This window comes from Cetorhinus maximus, unplaced genomic scaffold (genome assembly GCF_964194155.1).
Source record: "Cetorhinus maximus unplaced genomic scaffold, sCetMax3.hap1.1 HAP1_SCAFFOLD_456, whole genome shotgun sequence".
In the NCBI taxonomy this organism is placed as follows: domain Eukaryota; kingdom Metazoa; phylum Chordata; class Chondrichthyes; order Lamniformes; family Cetorhinidae; genus Cetorhinus; species Cetorhinus maximus.
In genome coordinates this window covers 226,873-245,750 of record NW_027596400.1, presented here as the reverse complement: position 1 = coordinate 245,750, position 18,878 = coordinate 226,873, and the positions used below count along the sequence as shown (strand labels likewise).

The following is an 18,878-nucleotide window of genomic DNA, read 5'->3' as shown; positions in this document are numbered from 1 at the left end:
GTTAACAATTTCCCTTCCCCCTCGCTCTGTTGGTGAAGTGGGGGTACAGTGAGTTAACAATTCCCCCCCCCCCCTCTCCCTGTTGGCGAAGTGGGGGTACAGAGGGTTAACAATTTCCCTTCCCCCTCTCTCTGTCGGGGAAATGGGGGTACAGTGGGTTAACAATTTCCCTTCCCCCTCTCTCTGTTGGGGAAGTGGAGGTACAGTGGGTCAACAATTTCCCTTCCCCCTCTCTCTGTTGGGGAAGTGGGGGTACAGTGGGTTAACAATCTTCCTTTCCCCTCTCTCTGATGGGGAATTGTTGAGACATGTTTCTTTGTGACCCTCACTTCAATTCCCAGTGGGTGCGATGCAGCAACTTAAAGCTGGCATCCATTTTAAAGGAATGGACAATAAGAGAAGCAGCAACACCGAGATCTAAATGTGCTGAGTTTGTTTGCCGGAAATACGAAATTGTTAGATTTCCCCTCAGTGGGACGAGAGTTGGTGATGTTATTTTGCAGAATCCCGTGATGAATGAGCTTTACTCTGTCTCTAACCCAGGGTGTATCTGAGCTAGGAGCACTGGGTGTACAAGACTTGGTTCTGAGCCCTGGAAATATCCGATTTTATCTAAACAGCTCTAACATTAGCAAAAGTGGAAAACAACATTAATTAAGCGATTGTGCATTTAAATCACAATTGGAGAAAAGGACTTTATTATTTTTTTATTGAAGTTTGAAACGTAACCGAGAGATTCTCATTGACATGAATTAACGGTGTCCATCAGTGCAAGGGAAATATTCACAAAACTCGGTTTACCGCTGGATTTATCAACCGTTCTGTTGATGATCTTCAAGGGGATCGCTTCATGTCCCACCACACAGGAGTAAGAAGCGCCGCTGGCCCACTCCTCCGCTGCAATGGATAACAGGCTGTACATGAAGAAGGAGCTATTGCCGTTCTCCGCCACCACCTCGGTGTTCTTGTAGTTCCCGGGATTCACCGGCTTGTCATTGACGGTCCACTTGACGAAGATCTCTCGGGGGGAGAAACCTCTCACCAAGCAGCTGAGGGAGACGAATCTCTGAGCGGAGACATCTTCTGCCGAGGGCAGGAGGACAGACACCGACGGTTCCCGCAGATTTTTACCTGCAGAAAATGTACAATAAATGTCAATAAACTGGATAATTTCGTAGACAATGAAACCGCTGGTTAGATGTGAGAGAAACGTGTTTTGTGATGAATATTAAGGGGTTTCATTATCCACTTCTTGGAAATATATCACCGATCCTTCACTATAGCTGAATCAAAATCCTGGAACTCCCTCCCTAACAGCACTGTGGGTGTATCTACATCACATGGACTGCAGCGGTTCAAGAAGGCAGCTCAACACCACCTTGTCAAGGGCAATTAGGGGTGGGCAATAAACGCTGGCCCAGCCAGCGACGCCCACATGCCATGAATTAATAAATAAAAATCTTTGGGATCTGTCCGGTTTTCCAGCTCGGGGCAGAGATGGATACAATCCTTTTCCCTGAGAACTTATGGGGTTGGACGAGAAAGCTTCTCAAAGTTTACAGCACAGAAACAGGCCATTCGGCCCAACTGGTCTGTGTTGGTGTTACAGCTTCGCACCAGGCTCCTCCCATCTTGCTTCATCTAAACCCAATGGCACAGCCTTCAATTCATTGTTCATTCATCTACTTATCAATTTCCCCCTGAAAGTCCACAGGCCCAGGGCGTTTAGTTGGCGAAATTGCTAATCGGAGTAGACCATAAATACACTGAATAGTAAATATTGATTCTTACACTTACACTGGAAATAGACACATTGAACTACTTATTGCTTCAATCTCACCGCTCACCTGGTTCCTTGTGGATGGAACTTCTTAAAGGAGTCGGCAGATCCTGATTGCTCACCACACAATAAAACTCAGCCCCACTCAACCAGGCTTGTGTCGAGATGTTTACGTTGCTGACCACGCTGTCGGGATCCTCTCCCGGTTGGACAGCGATCTCTGATTTCAAAGGCTTCTTCTCTTGTGTCCAGGACACGAGGACTCCATAAGGAGCATTAGAAACGATGCAGGTTAAGGTCACGGTCGCCTCCAGTAAGACCTGTTCTATTGGCGGTGGCAGTAGAGTAATTGTGGGATCGTTGGGGCAGTGGTCTGGGCCTGTGAGACAGAAATGAAGATCAACCAAAGTTTCACCTTCAGGAGCAGGACAGCAGTATTCAGCCTTCACTCCCTGAAGGAGAATAAATCACCTTGGACATATCAACCTCTAACTATCGTCTTTACTCTTCTTTACACAATGGAAAACCAGCTTGGTCTATGTAAATCGTTCTCATAATTTAAGTCGTTCAGCCCCGGTAACATTCTCATGAATCTATGTTGCCCCAGTCCCATTACAAATGTACCATTCCTGGGCCCTGGAATGCAGTACTGAAAGCTGTTTTATAAATAGGGTGGATGCACTTTCCAACACTCTATCCCGAAGCTGTTACCAGTGAAGGGTTCCAGACACCTTCTGCGTCTCCAAATATGATCAGCTGACTCAGGGTAAAGCTAATGTCAAGTCCACCTCACTCATTCTGTGACGTCAATGCAGAGACGTGATGTGATAAAATCCTGAATGGTGAACAATCCGAATGCAGCCCTTACATCGGAATTAAACAATAACTACATGACAGTAAATTAGAAGTTGTTCCGTGCTTTCTACTAACTCCAGTAAATTCCTGATTTGATTAACATCGGAGAGCAGAATGTTCTATTGCTTCCTCTGTTTGTATTTCTTACCCTCACACTTGGTGGCGTTTCGACTTTGGGTGACCCCTTGGTGAGTGACCTGACAGGTATAGACCGCGTCGCTGAACCATTCCCCAGCGGAGACTTTCAGCCGACTGGTCGCCGAGAAGTTCCCGTTCACTTCAAAGGCGGGAGAGGTGACAATTCCTGAATCCAGGGGTTGTCCATTCTTCAGCCACTTCACGGTGATTGGATTTGGTCGGAAATCGACCATTGAACAGACGGCGATTGCAAATTTGTTGGTTGTGATTTCTTCCCGGGAACTCACGGTGAGGAGAACAGTTGGAGGGAAGATGTCAGGAGGACCTTCAAGAAACACAGGTTAAACATTTCTGGGAGAAGAAATTGATAACAGACACAATTAATTCCTATATTTTAATAGGTTCTTTTCCGTTAATAGACACTAACCCTAGAATTTGCAGGGATCAAATCTATGCAGAGCACTATAAATGTGTTATAACCAAGGCCCTGTACAGGTTAATCACAGCCTTTCTGTTTCTCACAGGTTCCCCAACACTTACATTGCATTTCAATGCTCTTGGCTGAGCCGCTGTAGTGAACCTCACACTTGATTTTGCTGCATTCCCCCTCTGACTCGGTGATGGTTAACTGGCTGCTCAGGGTGAAGGTTCCCTTCTGGTTTCTCACTGACGGGTAAGTCTTAAATCCAGTCATCGGCTGCCCATCTTTCTTCCAGGTCAGGCTAGTGATTTCTGGGGAGTAGTCCATCGCCAAACAGCCGTAGGTGACGGAGCCGTCGGTGTTGTGTTGCTGACAGGAGGAGACCAGGCTGTAGAGAGTGGGCGGAGACGGTGTCGCTGGGAAAGAATGGCCGATTGAACAAGTTAGACACTGTGATTTGTGAACATTAAGTCACCAAACAACTCAAAATTTGACTATAACTATAAACATATCCTAATATATTCCAACTAAAACCCACATCCACATTTGATCATTTATTATTTCCATCATTTGGTGACCCTCACCTGTCGGTTCCCTCTTTAGAAACCCACACCTCTTTTCCCGCCTCTATCCCATGACTAAAATAGAACATTTTGATATCATCTGAATGACGTACCTTTCAGTGGATTAAAATGGAAGAGCAGAGGATTTCCCCCATTATTTCGCCACCATTTATTTCTCAATCAACAGCACTTGGTGATAGAGAAATTGTCTCGTCATTCATATCATTGCAGTTTGGAAATTGGATCTGTTCAAATTGGCTGATGTCCCCTCCCCTCTCCACGTCCCCCCAAAACAAAGAATAGCAATGACCCTTCGAAAGTACCTTTGCAATGGTACCTATATAATGACCATAGAACTCTAAACTGAATAGCAGTTACAGTAAGTACAACATTTTCCAATCGCATGTACAAATGAACATGCGGATTAATAGCGGGAGTAGGGCATTCTGCCTCTCGAGCCTCCTCCACCAATCACTCCGATCATAGCTGATCTGATTGTGGCGTTAACTCCACATTCCCACCTACTCTCCGCTAACCTTTGACTCCCTTGTCAATGAAGAATCTCTCTACCTCTGCCTGGAAATATTAATGACTCCTCCTCCATCGCTCTCTGGGCAAGAGAGTTCCAAAGTTTCACGACCTTTGAGAGGAAAATAAAATGTCTTCATTTCCGTCTGAAATGAGAGACCTCTTATTTTTAAACCGTGTTCCCTATCATTAGTTTCTCTCACAAGGGGAAACATCCTTTCAGCATCCACCCTGTGAATTTCCCTCAGGATCTTATATGTTTCAATAAAATCAGCTCTCATTGTTCTAAACTCCAATGGATACAGGCCCAGCCTATCCAAACTTTCCTCATGAGATAACCGACAACACCTCTCAGTATCATTTATATGAACATTCTCTGAAGAGCTTCTAATGCTTTTATATCCTTTCTTAAATGAGACCAAATCTGGACACAGTAATTCAGACGGGGTCTCATCAACGCCCTGTTAAACTGTAGCAAAACATTCTTATTTTTATATTCTATTCCCTTTGTAGTAAATGACAAGATTCCCTTTGCCTTCCTCATCACTTGCTGTTCCTGTGTTATAACTTTTTGTGATTCATGCACGAAGGGATCCACATTCCTCTGTACCGCAGGGTTCTGCAATCTCTCTCCCTTTCAATAATATGCTGATTTTGTATTCTTCAATCCAAAGTGGACAAGTTTATATTTTTCCACATTATACGGCATCTTCATTTTTCTGCCCACTCACTTAACCTATCTATGTCCCTTTGCTGACCTTTATCCCCTCTTCACCATTTACGTTCCTATCTATCTTTGTGTTATCAGCAAATTTAGCAAATTGATTCAGTCCTTTCGTTCAGTCATTGATATAAATTGTAAATAGTTGAGGCCGCATCATTGATCCCTATGGCACTTCACTTGTCACATCTTGCCAACCTAAAATAAACAATTTATCCCAACTCTTTGTTTCCTGTTAGCTAACCAAACTTCTACCCATGCTGAACTGTGACAGCCGACACCATTATTTTGTGTAGTAACCTTTGATGTGCCACTTTGTCAAATGCCTTCTGGGAGCGCAAGCACAGCACATCCACAGGTTCTCCTTTATTCATGTTCCTTTTTGCTTCCTCACAAGGCCTCAAATAAATCAGCAAAACATGATTTCCCTTTCACAAAACCATGATGGATCCACATAATTGCATTTGGATTTTCTGAGTGACCCATGATAGACTCCATAATAATCGATTCCAGCATTTTTGTTCTGACAGATGTTAAGCTCATTGGCCTGTAGTTTCTTGCTTTCCCTTTCCCTCCTTTAATTAATATAAAAGCCTCATTCTCTATTTTCCAATCTGATGAGACCTTTCCAGAATCTAGGGAATTTTGGAAAATTAAAACCAATGCCTGTGCTATTTTAGCAACCACCTCGTTAAGGCCAAAATATTTGTGCAACTTCTCTGCCCATTTCCTTATTTTCCTTTATTACGGACTTGTCCCATCCGTGTCCCGTGGCTGGATTGTGGCTCCCGAAGCCCCTCTTTATGGACCCTGGAGCCGTTGTTCAAAATGTTGGTAAAACGGGTAAATGGAGTTGAAGATATCCATATCTTCAATTGCTCCTCCAATCACAGGCGTGTCTTCTATCCCGTTAGCGGCTGATAGGCTGGCTTGTGGGCCTATCAGCAGTAAAAGTGGGAGACAAACAGGTTGTGATTGGAGGGGCATCGAACACCCGCTGGAGAAAGGCGCAGGGAGCCGGGGGGAAGCGCACAGAGACATTGTCTCCCTTCTATCCCAGGCACTTAGCGCCTTTCCCCGGGAATAGAAAGGATTCCAGGAGGAGGAGAGACAATGAGGGAGAGAGAGAGGGAGAGATAGGGAGAGTGGGGCCCAGGGCGCCTGGGGCCTCGGCTCGCAACTACTTTAGACGGACTCTCCCCGCTATAGCCCGACCTCCCTGCCCTTCCCCCTCTCTGCCCTGTCCCCCCGCCTTTCTGCCCTTTCGCCCTCCCGCCTCTCTGCCCTTTCCCCCTTCCGCCTCTCTGCCCTTTCCACCCTCCCTCCACTCCGCCCTTTCCCCCTCCCGCCTCTCTGCACTTTCCCCCTCCCGCCTCTCTGCCCTTTCCCCCTCCCGCCTCTCTGCCCTTTCCCCTTCTCGCCTCTCTGCCCTTTTGCCCTCCCTCCTCTCTGCCCTTTCCCCTCCCGCCTCTCTGCCCTTTCCCCCTCCCGCCTCTCTGCCCTTTCCCTCTCCCGCCTCTCTGCCATTTCCCCTTCCCGCCTCTCTGCCCTTTCCCCCTCCCGCCTCTCTGCTCTTTCCCCCTCCCGCCTCTCTGCCCTTTCCCCCTCCCGCCTCTCTGCCCTTTCCGCCTCCCGCCTCTCTGCCTTTTCCCCCTCCCGCCTCTCTGTCCTTTCCCCCTCCCGCCTCGCTGCTCTTTCCCCCTCCCGCCTCGCTGCCCTTTCCCCCCCGCCTCTCTGGCCTTTCCCCCTCCCGCCTCGCTGCCCTTTCCCCCTCCCGCCTCGCTGCCCTTTCCCCCTCCCGCCTCGCTGCCCTTTCCCCCCCGCCTCTCTGCCCTTTCCCCCTCCCGCCTCTCTGCCCTTTCCCCCTCCCGCCTCTCTGCCCTTTCCCCCTCCCGCCTCTCTGCCCTTTCCCCCTCCCGCCTCTCTGCCCTTTCCCCCTCCCGCCTCTCTGCCCTCCCCCTCCCGCCTCACTGTCCTTTCCCCCTCCCGCCTCTCTGCCCTTTCCCCCTCCCACCTCGCTGCCCTTTCCCCCTCCCGCCTCTCTGCCCTTTCCCCCTCCCGCCTCTCTGCCCTTTCCCCCTCCCGCCTCTCTGCCCTTTCCCCCTCCCGCCTCTCTGCCCCTTCCCGCTCCTGCCTCTCTGCCCTTTCCCCCTCCTGCCTCTCTGCCCTTTCTCCCCCAGCTCTCTGCACTTACTCCATGGCTCTCTGATCTTTTGCACTGGCTCTCTGAACATTACCCCAGCTCTCTGCCCTTTTCCCCCTTCCGCATCTCTGCCCTTTCCCCCTCCCGCCTCTCTGCCCTTTACCCCCTCCGCCTCTCTGACCTTTCTCCCTCCCTCGTCTCTAACCTTTCCCCCTCCCTCCTCTCTGCTCTTTCGCCCTGTTGCCTCTCTGCCCTTTACCCCTCCCGCCTCTCTGCCCTTTACCCTTCCCGCCCCTCTGCCCTTTACCCCTCCCGCCTCTCTGCCCTTTACCCCTCCCACCTCACTGACCTTTACCCCTCCCACCTCTCTGCCCTTTACCCCACCCGCCTCTCTGCCCTTTCCCCCACCCGCCTCTCTGCCCTTTCTCATTCCCACTTCTCTGCCCATTTCCCCTCCGCCTCTCTGCCCTTTCCCCCTCCCGCCTCTCTGCCCTTTCCCCCTCCCGCCTCTCTGCCCTTTCCCCCTCCCGCCTCTCTGCCCTTTACCCCACCCGCCTCTCTGCCCTTTACCCCACCCGCCTCTCTGCCCTTTACCCCACCCGCCTCTCTGCCCTTTACCCCCTCCCTCCTCTCTGCCCTTTCCCCCTCCCGCCTCTCTGCCCTTTCCCCCTCCCGCCTCTCTGCCCTTTCCCCCTCCCGCCTCTCTGCCCTTTCTCTCCCCCCGCCTCTCTGTCCTTTCCCCCTCCCGCCTCTCTGCCCTTTCCCCCTCCCGCCTCTCTGCCCTTTCCCTCTTCCGCCCCTCTGCCCTTTCCCCCCTTCCGCCTCTCTGCCCTTTCCCCCTCCCGCCTCTCTGCCCTTTCCCCCTCCCGACTCTCTGCCCTTTCCTCCCCGCCTCTCTGCCCTTTCTCCTCCAGCTCTCTGCTCTTACTCCACGAGTGTCTGCGATTTCGCCCGGCCCTCTGACCTTTTCCCCTGTTCGCTGACCTTTGCCCCGTTTCTATGCCATTCCCCCCCAACCCCTCGGCTGCCTGCCCTTTCCCCCGCCTCTCTGCCCTTTCCCCTGCCTCCCTGCCTTTTCCCCAGGCTTTCTGCGCTTCCACCAATGCTCATCGCTCCATTCGGCCTTGCTCCACTTTCCGGCACTGGTCGGCCTCAGGCATCGCTTCCAGGTCTCTATTCCCCACAGTTCCTGCCCTCCCACACCCTGAAAAGTGATCGAGTGAGTGAGCGTGTGCATGATTGACAAAGTGAGGGTGGCTGAGTGAGAGTGGGTGGCTGAGTGAATGAGGGTGCGTGGGTGAGTGAAGGAGTGAATGAGGGTGGGTGGTGAGTGAGCGTGGACAGGTGTCTGAATGTGGTGAGTGAGGATGGATGAGTGAGTGAGGGTGGGTGATTGAATGAGGGTAGATGAGAGTATGAGTGAGGGTTGGTGGGTATGTGAGGGTGGGTATGTGAGTGAGGGTGGGTGTGTGAGGGTGGATGGATGAGTTATTTAGTGTGAGTGAAGATAGGTGAGTGAGGATGGGTGGGTGAGTGAATTTGAGTGAGGATGAGTGAGGGTGGATGAGGAAGGATGAGTGAATGAGTGTGAATGAGTGCGGGTTAGTGAGTGAGGATGAATGAGTGTGTAATTGATGGTGAGTGAATGAGGGTGAGTGAGTGGGGGTGAGCGAGGGTGAGTGAGGGTAGGTGAGTGAGGGTGGGTGAGTGAGTTTGAATGAGGCTGGGTGGGTAAGGGTGAGTGAGGGTGAGTGAGCGAGTGAGTGTGAGTGAGCGAGTGAGCAATTGATGGTGAGTGAATGAGGGTGAGTGAATGGGGGTGAGTGGGTGAGGGCGAGTGAGGGTGCGTGAGTGAGTGAAGGCTGAGTGAGTGAGGGTGAGTGAGTGAAGGTTAGTGAGTAATTGATGGTGAGTGAATGAGGGTGAGTGAAGGTGGGTGAGGCTGGGTGAGTGAGTGAGGGTGCGTGAGCGAGGGTGGGTGAGTGAGGGTTGGTGAGCGAGGGAGTGAGGGTGAGTGAGTGAGGATGAGGGAGTGAACATGGGTGAGTGAGGGTGGGTGAGCAAGGGTGGGTGAGGGAGGGAGTGAGGGCGAGTGATTGAGGGTGAGTGACTGAGGGCGATTGAGTGAGGGCGAGGGTCTGAGGGTGAGTGAGTGAGTGATGGTGAGTGAGGGTGAGTGATTGTGGGTAGTGAGGGTGCCCAGGTGCAGGAGGCTCATCAAGGCGATGTTTCTCCGGATGATTTTCTGCTCTGGCTCAGCTTTCCATTGCCTGTTGTCCACAGCCGAGCTGGGGGCTTCTCCATTCGGATCCATCACCTCCACCTCCTTCTCTTCCTCTCCATCGATCCTGTCCCGATTCTCCATATTGATCAGCTTTCAGTAACACCGGCTGTGTAAAGTCAGGCAGCAGTGTAGATTGCTGGCCAGCTGTTTTAATGCCGATGCCTTTCTTTAAGAAACCCGTGCCAGTGCGAGAATAGGCAGACTGAAGGGGCTGGAGGGGACGGTTACAGCAAAACCAGGATGGGCCACGCAGGCATCTTGCACCAAGTGTGCACCATGTTGGGGATCCAGGAGGCCATGGTCTCCGCCTCATCCCTCCCCTTTCCGTGTTCCTTTGTGTTTGGTTCAACACTTGGAAATTCTCCACAAATATAGTGATGTCACCTGTGTAATTTCATTTTACACAACAGGTCTTCAGAAATGGAACAATAAACATGCACGTAGCTTCACGGCTTTTCATTCTGCAATTAGTATTTTCAGCCCACTTCTCATGTGAGAATGTTTGTGTGTGTGAGAAAGAGAAAGAGAGAGAGAGTGCAAGTGTATGTGTTTTTGAGAGAGAGACAGAGAAAGAGACAGACAGAGAGAGAGAGAGAGAGAGAGAGAGTGTGTGTGTGTGAGTGAGATAGGGAGTATAAGTGTGAGAATATGTGAGATAGAGAATGTGTGTGTGTGTGAGAGAGAGAGAGAATGAGAGAGACAGTGTGTGAGAGAGAGGGAGAGTGTGTTTTTATGTGTGTGCCATAGAGAGTATAAGTGTGAGAGTGTCTGAGACGGAGAAATGTGTGTGAGGGAGAGCTACTGTGTTTGTGATAGAGAGAGCAACTGTGTGTGTGTGTGTGTGTGTGTGTGTGTGTGTGTGTGAGAGAGAGAGAGAGAGTGTAGGGGTGTGAGTGATATGTAGAAAAATGTGTGAGAGTGTGTGAGAGAGAGAGCCAGTGTGTGTGTCAGAGAGAGTGTGTGTGTGAGAGCGAGTGTGAGAGACAGTGCATGTGTGAGAGAAACAGTGCGTGTGAGAGGGAATGTGTTTGTGTTTCTGTGTGTGCGTGAGAGAGAATGAGGATGTGTGTGTGTGTCAGAGAGTGTTATGTGTCTGTGCGTGAGTGAGAGAGGGAGAATGGAGAGTGTGTGCATGTGTGAGAGTGTGAATGTGTATGGGAGAGAGGGTGCACGTGTGTGAGAGTGTGTGTAGTTGAGAGAGTGTATGTGTCTGAGAGAATGTGAGTGTCTGTGTGAGAGTGTGTGTGAAAAAGAGAGGCAATGTGTGAAAGGCAGGGTGTGTGCGTGTTAAAGAGTTTGTGTGTGAGAGGGAGAATGTGAGAGAGAGTGTGTGTGTGTGTATGCATGTGTGTGTGACAGAGAGAGAAAGAGAGAGTGTGTGTCTATCAGAGAGAGTGCGTGTAAGTGAGTGTGTGCAGGCGTCTGAGAAAGAGTCTGCGTGACAGAGAGAGTGAGCGAGTGAGGGTGTGTGGTAAAGAGACTGAGTTTGTCGAGGTAGATCAGCCATGATCTTACTGAATGGTGGGCAGGATCGAAGGGCCGAATGTCCTCCTCATGCTTTCATTTCTGTCATTCATTCCTCCCCTTGCAGGTGGCAATCCAATGACTCAGTTTTTGATGGCGGCTCCTTTTCCCCAAATCCCCCGCGGCTGGTTGTTTGGAGCGTGAGTCTGGTCATTGTCCATTTCAATCGTTTAAATAACTCGCAGCCTCGGATCAGATCAGAACAGGCGCTGCTCTCTGGAGCCTCACTGTCACTCCCTGATTCTGTTTGTTCTGAAATTGTGCTCAAGTTCAGGTCACTCACATTCAATGATTTTCTGATACTCAAAATGCTTCAACATAATTAATTCATTAAAATTTATACATGTTCTCTCCAGAAATATTGTTAAAAACAATTAACGTACGTCATTTCACCCGAGCAACGGAACAACTAATTTTCACAGATCTGGCTAGAGAACGCACAGTTCGATGCTGATTCAGTTTGTTTGACCTCTGCGGGGAAAAGACTCTCAGGTCAGGAACAGGACAAGTTAAGATATGGATTAAAGCCCCCACTCCTCCTCCAGTACACTCCTGTCATCAGCTACAAGGGTGGGATTCAACAGAAAGCCAACTCTCCACTGAATTGTCAAATACTCCGGGTCAGGTACAGCATCGTTTTGACATAAAATAAAACTCTCTCTACATTGTTCCATCAAATATGCCCAGGAGAGGGTTCAATCCGGTTTTGATATAAATGCTGTGCTGCAGGTGCCGGTCAGAGGCTGGGAATTCTGTGGCGAGTAATTCAACACCTATCGCCCAAAGAAAACTGACCATCTACAAGGCACAAGTCAGGACTGGGATTGAATAGATTTCACTTACCTCAATGTGTGAAACTTCAAAAAACCCCAAGGAACTCGATACTATCCAGGACAAAGCAGCCCACAGAATTGGTACCCCATCCACTACCTTAAACTTTCACTCCCTCCCCCACCGACGCACAGTGACAGCAGTGTGTACCATATACAAGATGCAATGCAGCAACTCGCCAAGGCTCCTTCAAAACCTGCAACCTCTCCTAACTAGAAGGACAAGGGCAGCAGGTGCTTGGAAACACCTGTATGTTCCCCTCCAAGACACTGAACATCCTGACTTGGAACTATATTGCCGTTCCTTCAATGTCAATGGGTCAAAATCCTGGAACTCCCGACCTAACAGCACTGTGAGTATACCTGCAGCTATTCAAGGAGGTGGCATTTCAACACTTTCTCAAGGATGGGAAATTAGGATGGGCAACAATGCTGGCCTTGCCAGCGACCCCAACATCCTATGATAGGATTAAAAATAAGATACAGGCTAATTTCTTCCTCCGCATTGTCCAATCAAATAGGTAAAGGACTGCTACAGCACGGATTAAAATAAGATAAAACTCTCTCTGCATTTCCTAACCGAACACTCCCAAGACAGATACATCACTGGCTTAAAATCGACCAAACCTCCTTCGACAGTCTGTCTGTCGTTTCTGAATTGTCCTTTCTGACTGTCACAATGGGTTGGGTATCTCATTTCTGAGGCGCCTGGGCAGAACGTCAAACTTTCACATTTCTCACAAATACAAGTTTTTTGAAGGAATAAATCAAATTGCACTTCCTGAAATACAGGAGAGCGAACCAGAAGGTTAACAACCAGCCAGGAAGATTCCTGGTCCCAACACAGTGACCACGCGCACAGAAACAGAACAGACACAAATGGTGCAACAATCGAGTTCCCCGCAGATAGATCTGTTCAATCTGTCCATTTCATTCAAGCTGTTTGATTCTAATTGATCAATGGCCAATTTGCTACAATTATTCTATGACTTCTTTGAAATGAAAAATGATTTTCATTTCAAAGCTCCCTTTGAACTCCATCTAATTCTCCGTCTGACTCAAATCTCCAAACAATGTACGATTTAAGTTACCCTTAAAAAGAGCACAGCAAATACCACAGATTCAGGATAATTGGTTGTCCGTAATAAAGACTCAATGACAGGGTAAGAATTAAACAAATCAGGAAACATTCACATTGAAAACCCATTACCCACTGATTTGATTTGATTTTAGGTATAAATATAACCAATAAAAACATCGAGGCGAAACACCTTATCGAGCTGAGCACAGCTGAGTAAGAAAAGTATTCTTTTCTGAATTCATTTTGGATACAATTCAAAATTCTCTCCACCCTTTGAGATTTTGCATCACTATAATGTCCAGTATACTATTTAATTGTTGGAGTTCATTTATGTTGAATTAATTATCACTGATATTATATTGTAAGTTAATTATCTTGTTATTGTCAATTCATTTTCTTGTTAGCTGATTTCTACTTTATAATAAAAATAGTTTTCAATAATTGAAAATTTGTTTCTTCCTGGTACTTTGTGAAATAATTGGGGTTTATTTACATCAACCTGACACTGAAACAATGTTGAACAATAAACTTCAAATTACTAGATGGTAACATTCAGGCAAGTAAATCAATTTTACTTAAATCTGATCAATATTTACTATTTTATTTTTACTTCTCCTGCTCTGTTTTAACGGACAAAAATGTAAACTATGCGTTTCTGAACGGATTTAGGAATCATAAATTCCATTTATTCTGATCGAGTAATTCACACGACGAATTTATGAGTTGAATATTTGAAACACTTTCAAATCTGGCCAGAGTCACATCGCATTAACTGTCGATGAGGTGTAATATCATCTGTTTGCTGAATCAAACTTGTCTTAAAACCAAGCTATATGTAAACAAATGTTCCTGGCAGTTACTTATTATCAATAAAATTGCTTCCTAGATAACAATCCCTATAATTTAATTGTTAAATCTATTGTTCACTGAAAGAAGATCCAAATTGATCTGTATACAATTTGATGAGAATAGTTCATTCAGATCATCTGCGCCACTGAAATATAACAGGCAAATTGATTCCAGATTTTGTTCTTCAATTTAATATTTAATAAGAATTAAGCATGAATCTCAGATATAATCTGTTCTTCTCCTATAGTTCTATTATGTGCACAGCACAGCAATGGGAGACAGGATGTTGTTATTAAATTCAAAACTAATGCTAATGTTTGCAATTAAATTAATCCGTTCGAATTTCAAGCTTTTACTTGTCAATCTCTATTTCAAAAAAATGTAAGAACAATTCCTTTACTGCCTGCGAATTACACCCCCCAGTAAACTGTTTAAAATTAGATTAGTGACAATTATCTCGCTATCCAAATCCCAATGACATTGAATAATGTGGTTACGGCTGCACAGAAAGGATTTAATAACCGAATAGACATATTGCCAAACTGCAATGTCAAACTGCTCTTTAAGTCAATGCAAATGTTATCAGGGATATAAAAATGTAATTCAAAATTTCTTTTGAAACTGAACAATTCTGTAGAGTCAGTATATTCTTACTGAAAGTTTTTCATGCACAATCACAAAATGTTTCCAGCCTAAAAACTTTCCCGATCATTTTAATTGTGTACAGAGCACAGCAAAATTGTGAAAGGCGATTAATGATCAATCAGGGTAATATGAAAGCTGTTCCGTCAATATGGAGAAATATTACCACATTATAATTGTTTGAATTGTATTAATTTTACTCTACAATTTGAAAACTTGGTAATTGTATAGTTTCTGATTGCAGTAACGAATTATGTTCTGAATGAGCGTCATAATCCATGGTTTAGTTTATTCTGCAATTATCACTTAAAATAAAGACAAAATGTTCTAACACATCTGTAAATGCTTTTTTAGCCATTTCTGAAGCCTGTTTGTTTTCTGCCTACAATCGCGCTTCAAGCAGATACAAACGCGTAGGCTGCTTCGATTCAATCGCAAAACGTGTAACCGCTCAATGTCACCGAGTTTAAACAATGCAGAAACAATGCAGAACCGCCAAACCGTTTCATAAATTCTACTAATTCAAAGTCACCCAGACACACAATATCCTCAGCAGAAAAACACCAAAATCACATCACTGAGGGGCTGAAACCCGTTTCATGGAGAAGCAGCTCAATTGTACAAACACTTCCAACAGAATCCAATGTAACATTGCAAGAAAATCTCAATATCGAATCCAGACAACCGCTCGTCACCAAATGAATGAATAATTAAACTAAACAGAAATATGGAATAATGTCAACAGCATTGTGAGTAGGCGGAACATGTTCAATAAATTAATATTGAAACTTAAGCATATTTTGTTAATATTGGGTTTGATTTCAAACCGATTTAAACCCTTGTGCAACAGATGGTAAAACCAGCAGCCATTAAATGTCACCGAGGTTAAACATTGCAGAAACGTCAAACTGTTTTTACAAACGTTAGATATTTCAAGTAGCCCGGCCACACAGTATCCTCAGCAGATAAACACAAAATCACAACAACCAGGGTCTCAATCCCTCAGCAGCACTTTTTATCAAGACACAGCGGAATTATATAACTCAATTTCAGCAGATCACATGAAACATTGTAAAAACTTCTGCATACAAGAATCCATCAAATCCAGGTTTCATTGGCCGAATGAATTATTAAAATAGACAAAAAAAAAGCAAAGAATCAAATAAAACAGTTACTAAATAAATGTGTGGTTCTTACCTGCAGCCACCGTCACCATGGTCCCTTGTCCCCAGTAGTCCATAGCGTCACAGTGTTACATTCCCTGGGCTGTGCCATACAATAACTGTCCCTGCACGATAAAGACAGAAATCCACCATTATTTTAAATATTCAAAAGTCAGAGGCAAAGTAAGATCACGATGAATCTTCACGAAATTATATTTGCGTTTGTGGATATCTTTAGCTATTCATCAATGATCCTCATGTTTTATAATTCACAGAATAACACATGAACATGTTATTAAATTCACCAATTGATGAATGGATAATTATCACAGCTTTTCCATCTTAAACCACGTTTTTTGGGCAGTGCTGGACAGAAATAATACTTCATTGTAAATATAGCAGGATTGCAAAAGCGAGCACTGACCCAGGCAGACTCATTTAGTGCTGAGGGGTTTTTGTATTGACAGTAACTGCTGTGCCATCCAGTATATCACAGTGAGACACACCATGTCAAATACTGCGGCAGACTGTTCACTGTAAATACAGAGATTTAATCTCACTGCCCTTTCCAAAAACCTGATCCCGACTCGCCTAAGAGTGAACCAGTGAGATATTTCAGCTTGTGCTGGTCATTATATTTATAAATGTGATTGGAGTTCTTTAAAAGCCTCTGTGCAGATTTAGCGTGTCCGTAAACACAAACAAAGCGGAAGACTTTTATATATTTTTACAAACCAATATTACTTATACCCATTGTTTTATTTAGCTCCCATTTTCTTTGACTTTTCCTGTTGTGATCGTGATCACCAATTTGAACAAACTCCTTCTGGGGTTTTTGTATGAGGATGTTGCTGTGCACAGCACTGTGACCCACTGCTGTAGGATCACAGTGAAATACACCCGCACAAAAACTGCACCCACTCTCTGTTCAGTGCTGCCTCTCAATATTCACTTCAAATAGACGTTTACTTCTGATCTAGTTTAGTATTTATGCAGCAATTTACAAAACTCAATGAGCAGTGATCCCCTCCAAGTATCAGACATATTAAAATGATCATTATATCCAGGTCTGTAATTGCGGAAACTGCTAACAGTAAATATAAACACAGCCAAAAGCTCAGCCCATTATATCAATTGGTTTGTTAGGTTTTACTGTAAAATTTGCTATTTCACTTTTGTCAGAAGCGACTTGTTGTCTGGTTCTGATCAATACAGTTAATATTACATTTAAAACAAGTACTGACCGTCAGGTTATGATGGAAGTTGTTGAGTTTCTCTCGATCTGTTCTTGTTCGGGTCCAGCCCTGGTTCCTCTCGCTGTGACTGTCTTGCACAGTAATAGATGGCGGTGTCTTCAGTCTTCAGGTTGGTCATGTCCAAGGAGAAGATGTTACTTGAAGTGTCTTTGGACGCAGTAAATCGATTCTTAATTCCTGGGGCGTAGCCGTTGTTTGATGAACTATAGTAGCTAACCAGCCACTCCAGCCCCTGTCCGGGAACCTGTCGGATCCAGCTCATCCAGTAGCTGCCAAGATTGAACCCACTGGTTTTACAGGTCAATCTCAGGGAGCCTCCGGGACGCCCGGTCTCTGCCTCTGGCTGAGTCAACACAACATCCGACTGGACACCTGTAAAAATATATCAAAAACCCCGAGGATTAATCCTGGTGAAATGATTCCTGACTCTGTAACATTCCAGAGAGAGATTAACACTGAGACAGTAACAGTGAGAGACTTGGACAATAAAAACTACTCACGGGATAAGAAAGTCAGCAGCAAACTGAGAGAAATCGCCGACCTCATCCTTCTGGTCATTTGGGGAAAATGGTTCTGTCCAGAACTCAGTGAACAAACCAGCTCCCGGACTGTTGGATTCCGGCCCCAGTGAGCGGCATTTAAATACCCGGCAGAAAGGGGCGGGTTTCCAGGCGCCGCCTGTTGATTCCCTGGTGGACGCGGCGACTGGATCCACGCCCCACCTTCCACATCCCCAACAGAATGGACTCAGATATTTACAATATTGTTAACAGTGTTTACAATGGATTATTGTTAAAAGTGGACATTTTATCTGCATCGGGATATTTGGCTGATTGGATTCATTGTAATGGTTCTAATGGTGAAATTCTAGTTAAGGATCAGTTCATAAAAATAACTAATTTCATTGTAAATTAAGTCCCTTTATTTCTACACTACTTCACAAGAGGCTGAACCTAAAAAAAAATCACTAAATTATCAGGGAATAAAGGGACTGTCAGTCTGTTTTGCAGCAACTCCGGGTCTCTATCTCATTACAGCAATAAAGTATCATCAGTCATAGGAATTATTGGTGATTTATGTTTATGGATAAGCAAAGTGGTTCTATTTACAGTGTGAGTGGCTATCGCTGTACAATTTGGGTCCGGAGATAAGAAGAAACTCATCACATTATACAATATCTCTCATTGCATTTCTCGAATAGCCCCTGACCCTAAAAAAGCCCTTTGAAAATTAGCGGTAAAAGAAGCCCACCTGCCTGATAATTAAACAGTAAGTTTACAGAGAAACGTAAAATTTACATCAACTTTTGACAGAGAAGTTAATGAATCAGAACGGACACGGGGATCAGCAAAGTTATCCTTCAGCATCCAAATCACTGCAGCTAATTGTATTAGCTGTCTACCATTCACTGGCATTGGGAACACAGGATATCAGAGCTTTGCAGCATATTACACAATATCACAAGAATAAATGTTTTATCTTCCACTGAAGCGGGCGATGAACTGGTCATTTCTCCATTTATCGGCAGCTATGAGAGGTGCCGTTAAATAATCGAATCAGCACAAATTAAACTGTACAGTACACGGCGCTAATCAGGTACAAGAGATCCCTCAGGTTAAATGAGGTGCTGAAGTCGGAGAACATTCAAGGAACTCCTGCGGGTTTTAGGCAATTCTATGATTTTCTTTTAATTTAATTTCTTTTATTTTTTTGCCATTGTACTCAACTCATTAGACTGGGGGATTGGGACCATCAACATTGCTATCTCGCACTTCATGAAATTCTTAATAAGCCGGCTTTAATAACTGGAATGCCCTTTACTTAGAAATAATATAAATTAAATGGTATACGTCAATTTCCTGATCGTGTTTAATCTCAGTGAACACGACATTCATTAAAATATTTCCTTGGATGAAACACCATTTTAAATGTGTATTTCGTGTGCGACAGAAACATTTATTGCTTGATTGGCTAAATCCCATTTTGTTCATTCATATCCAGGCTAATCTGCCCCACACAGTATTTGGCAGCAAGCCAGCCGGCTGCAGTCAGGGACGCTCGAATGTCCAATGTTGTTTACAGGAAGCATCTGGGGGTTTG

At 45.6% G+C, this 18,878-nt stretch overlaps 1 gene segment (V, D, J or C); it reads right to left on the bottom strand.

The window, feature by feature from the left end:
• Window positions 1–666: 666 nt before the first annotated feature.
• LOC144673736 (Ig heavy chain C region-like) lies at window positions 667–17,385 on the bottom strand. The segment is given in 7 exon segments: window positions 667–1,131; window positions 1,848–2,159; window positions 2,784–3,098; window positions 3,314–3,610; window positions 15,557–15,597; window positions 16,826–17,150; window positions 17,279–17,385. Coding segments are annotated over 7 exon segments (1,740 nt in total).
• Window positions 17,386–18,878: the final 1,493 nt, after the last annotated feature.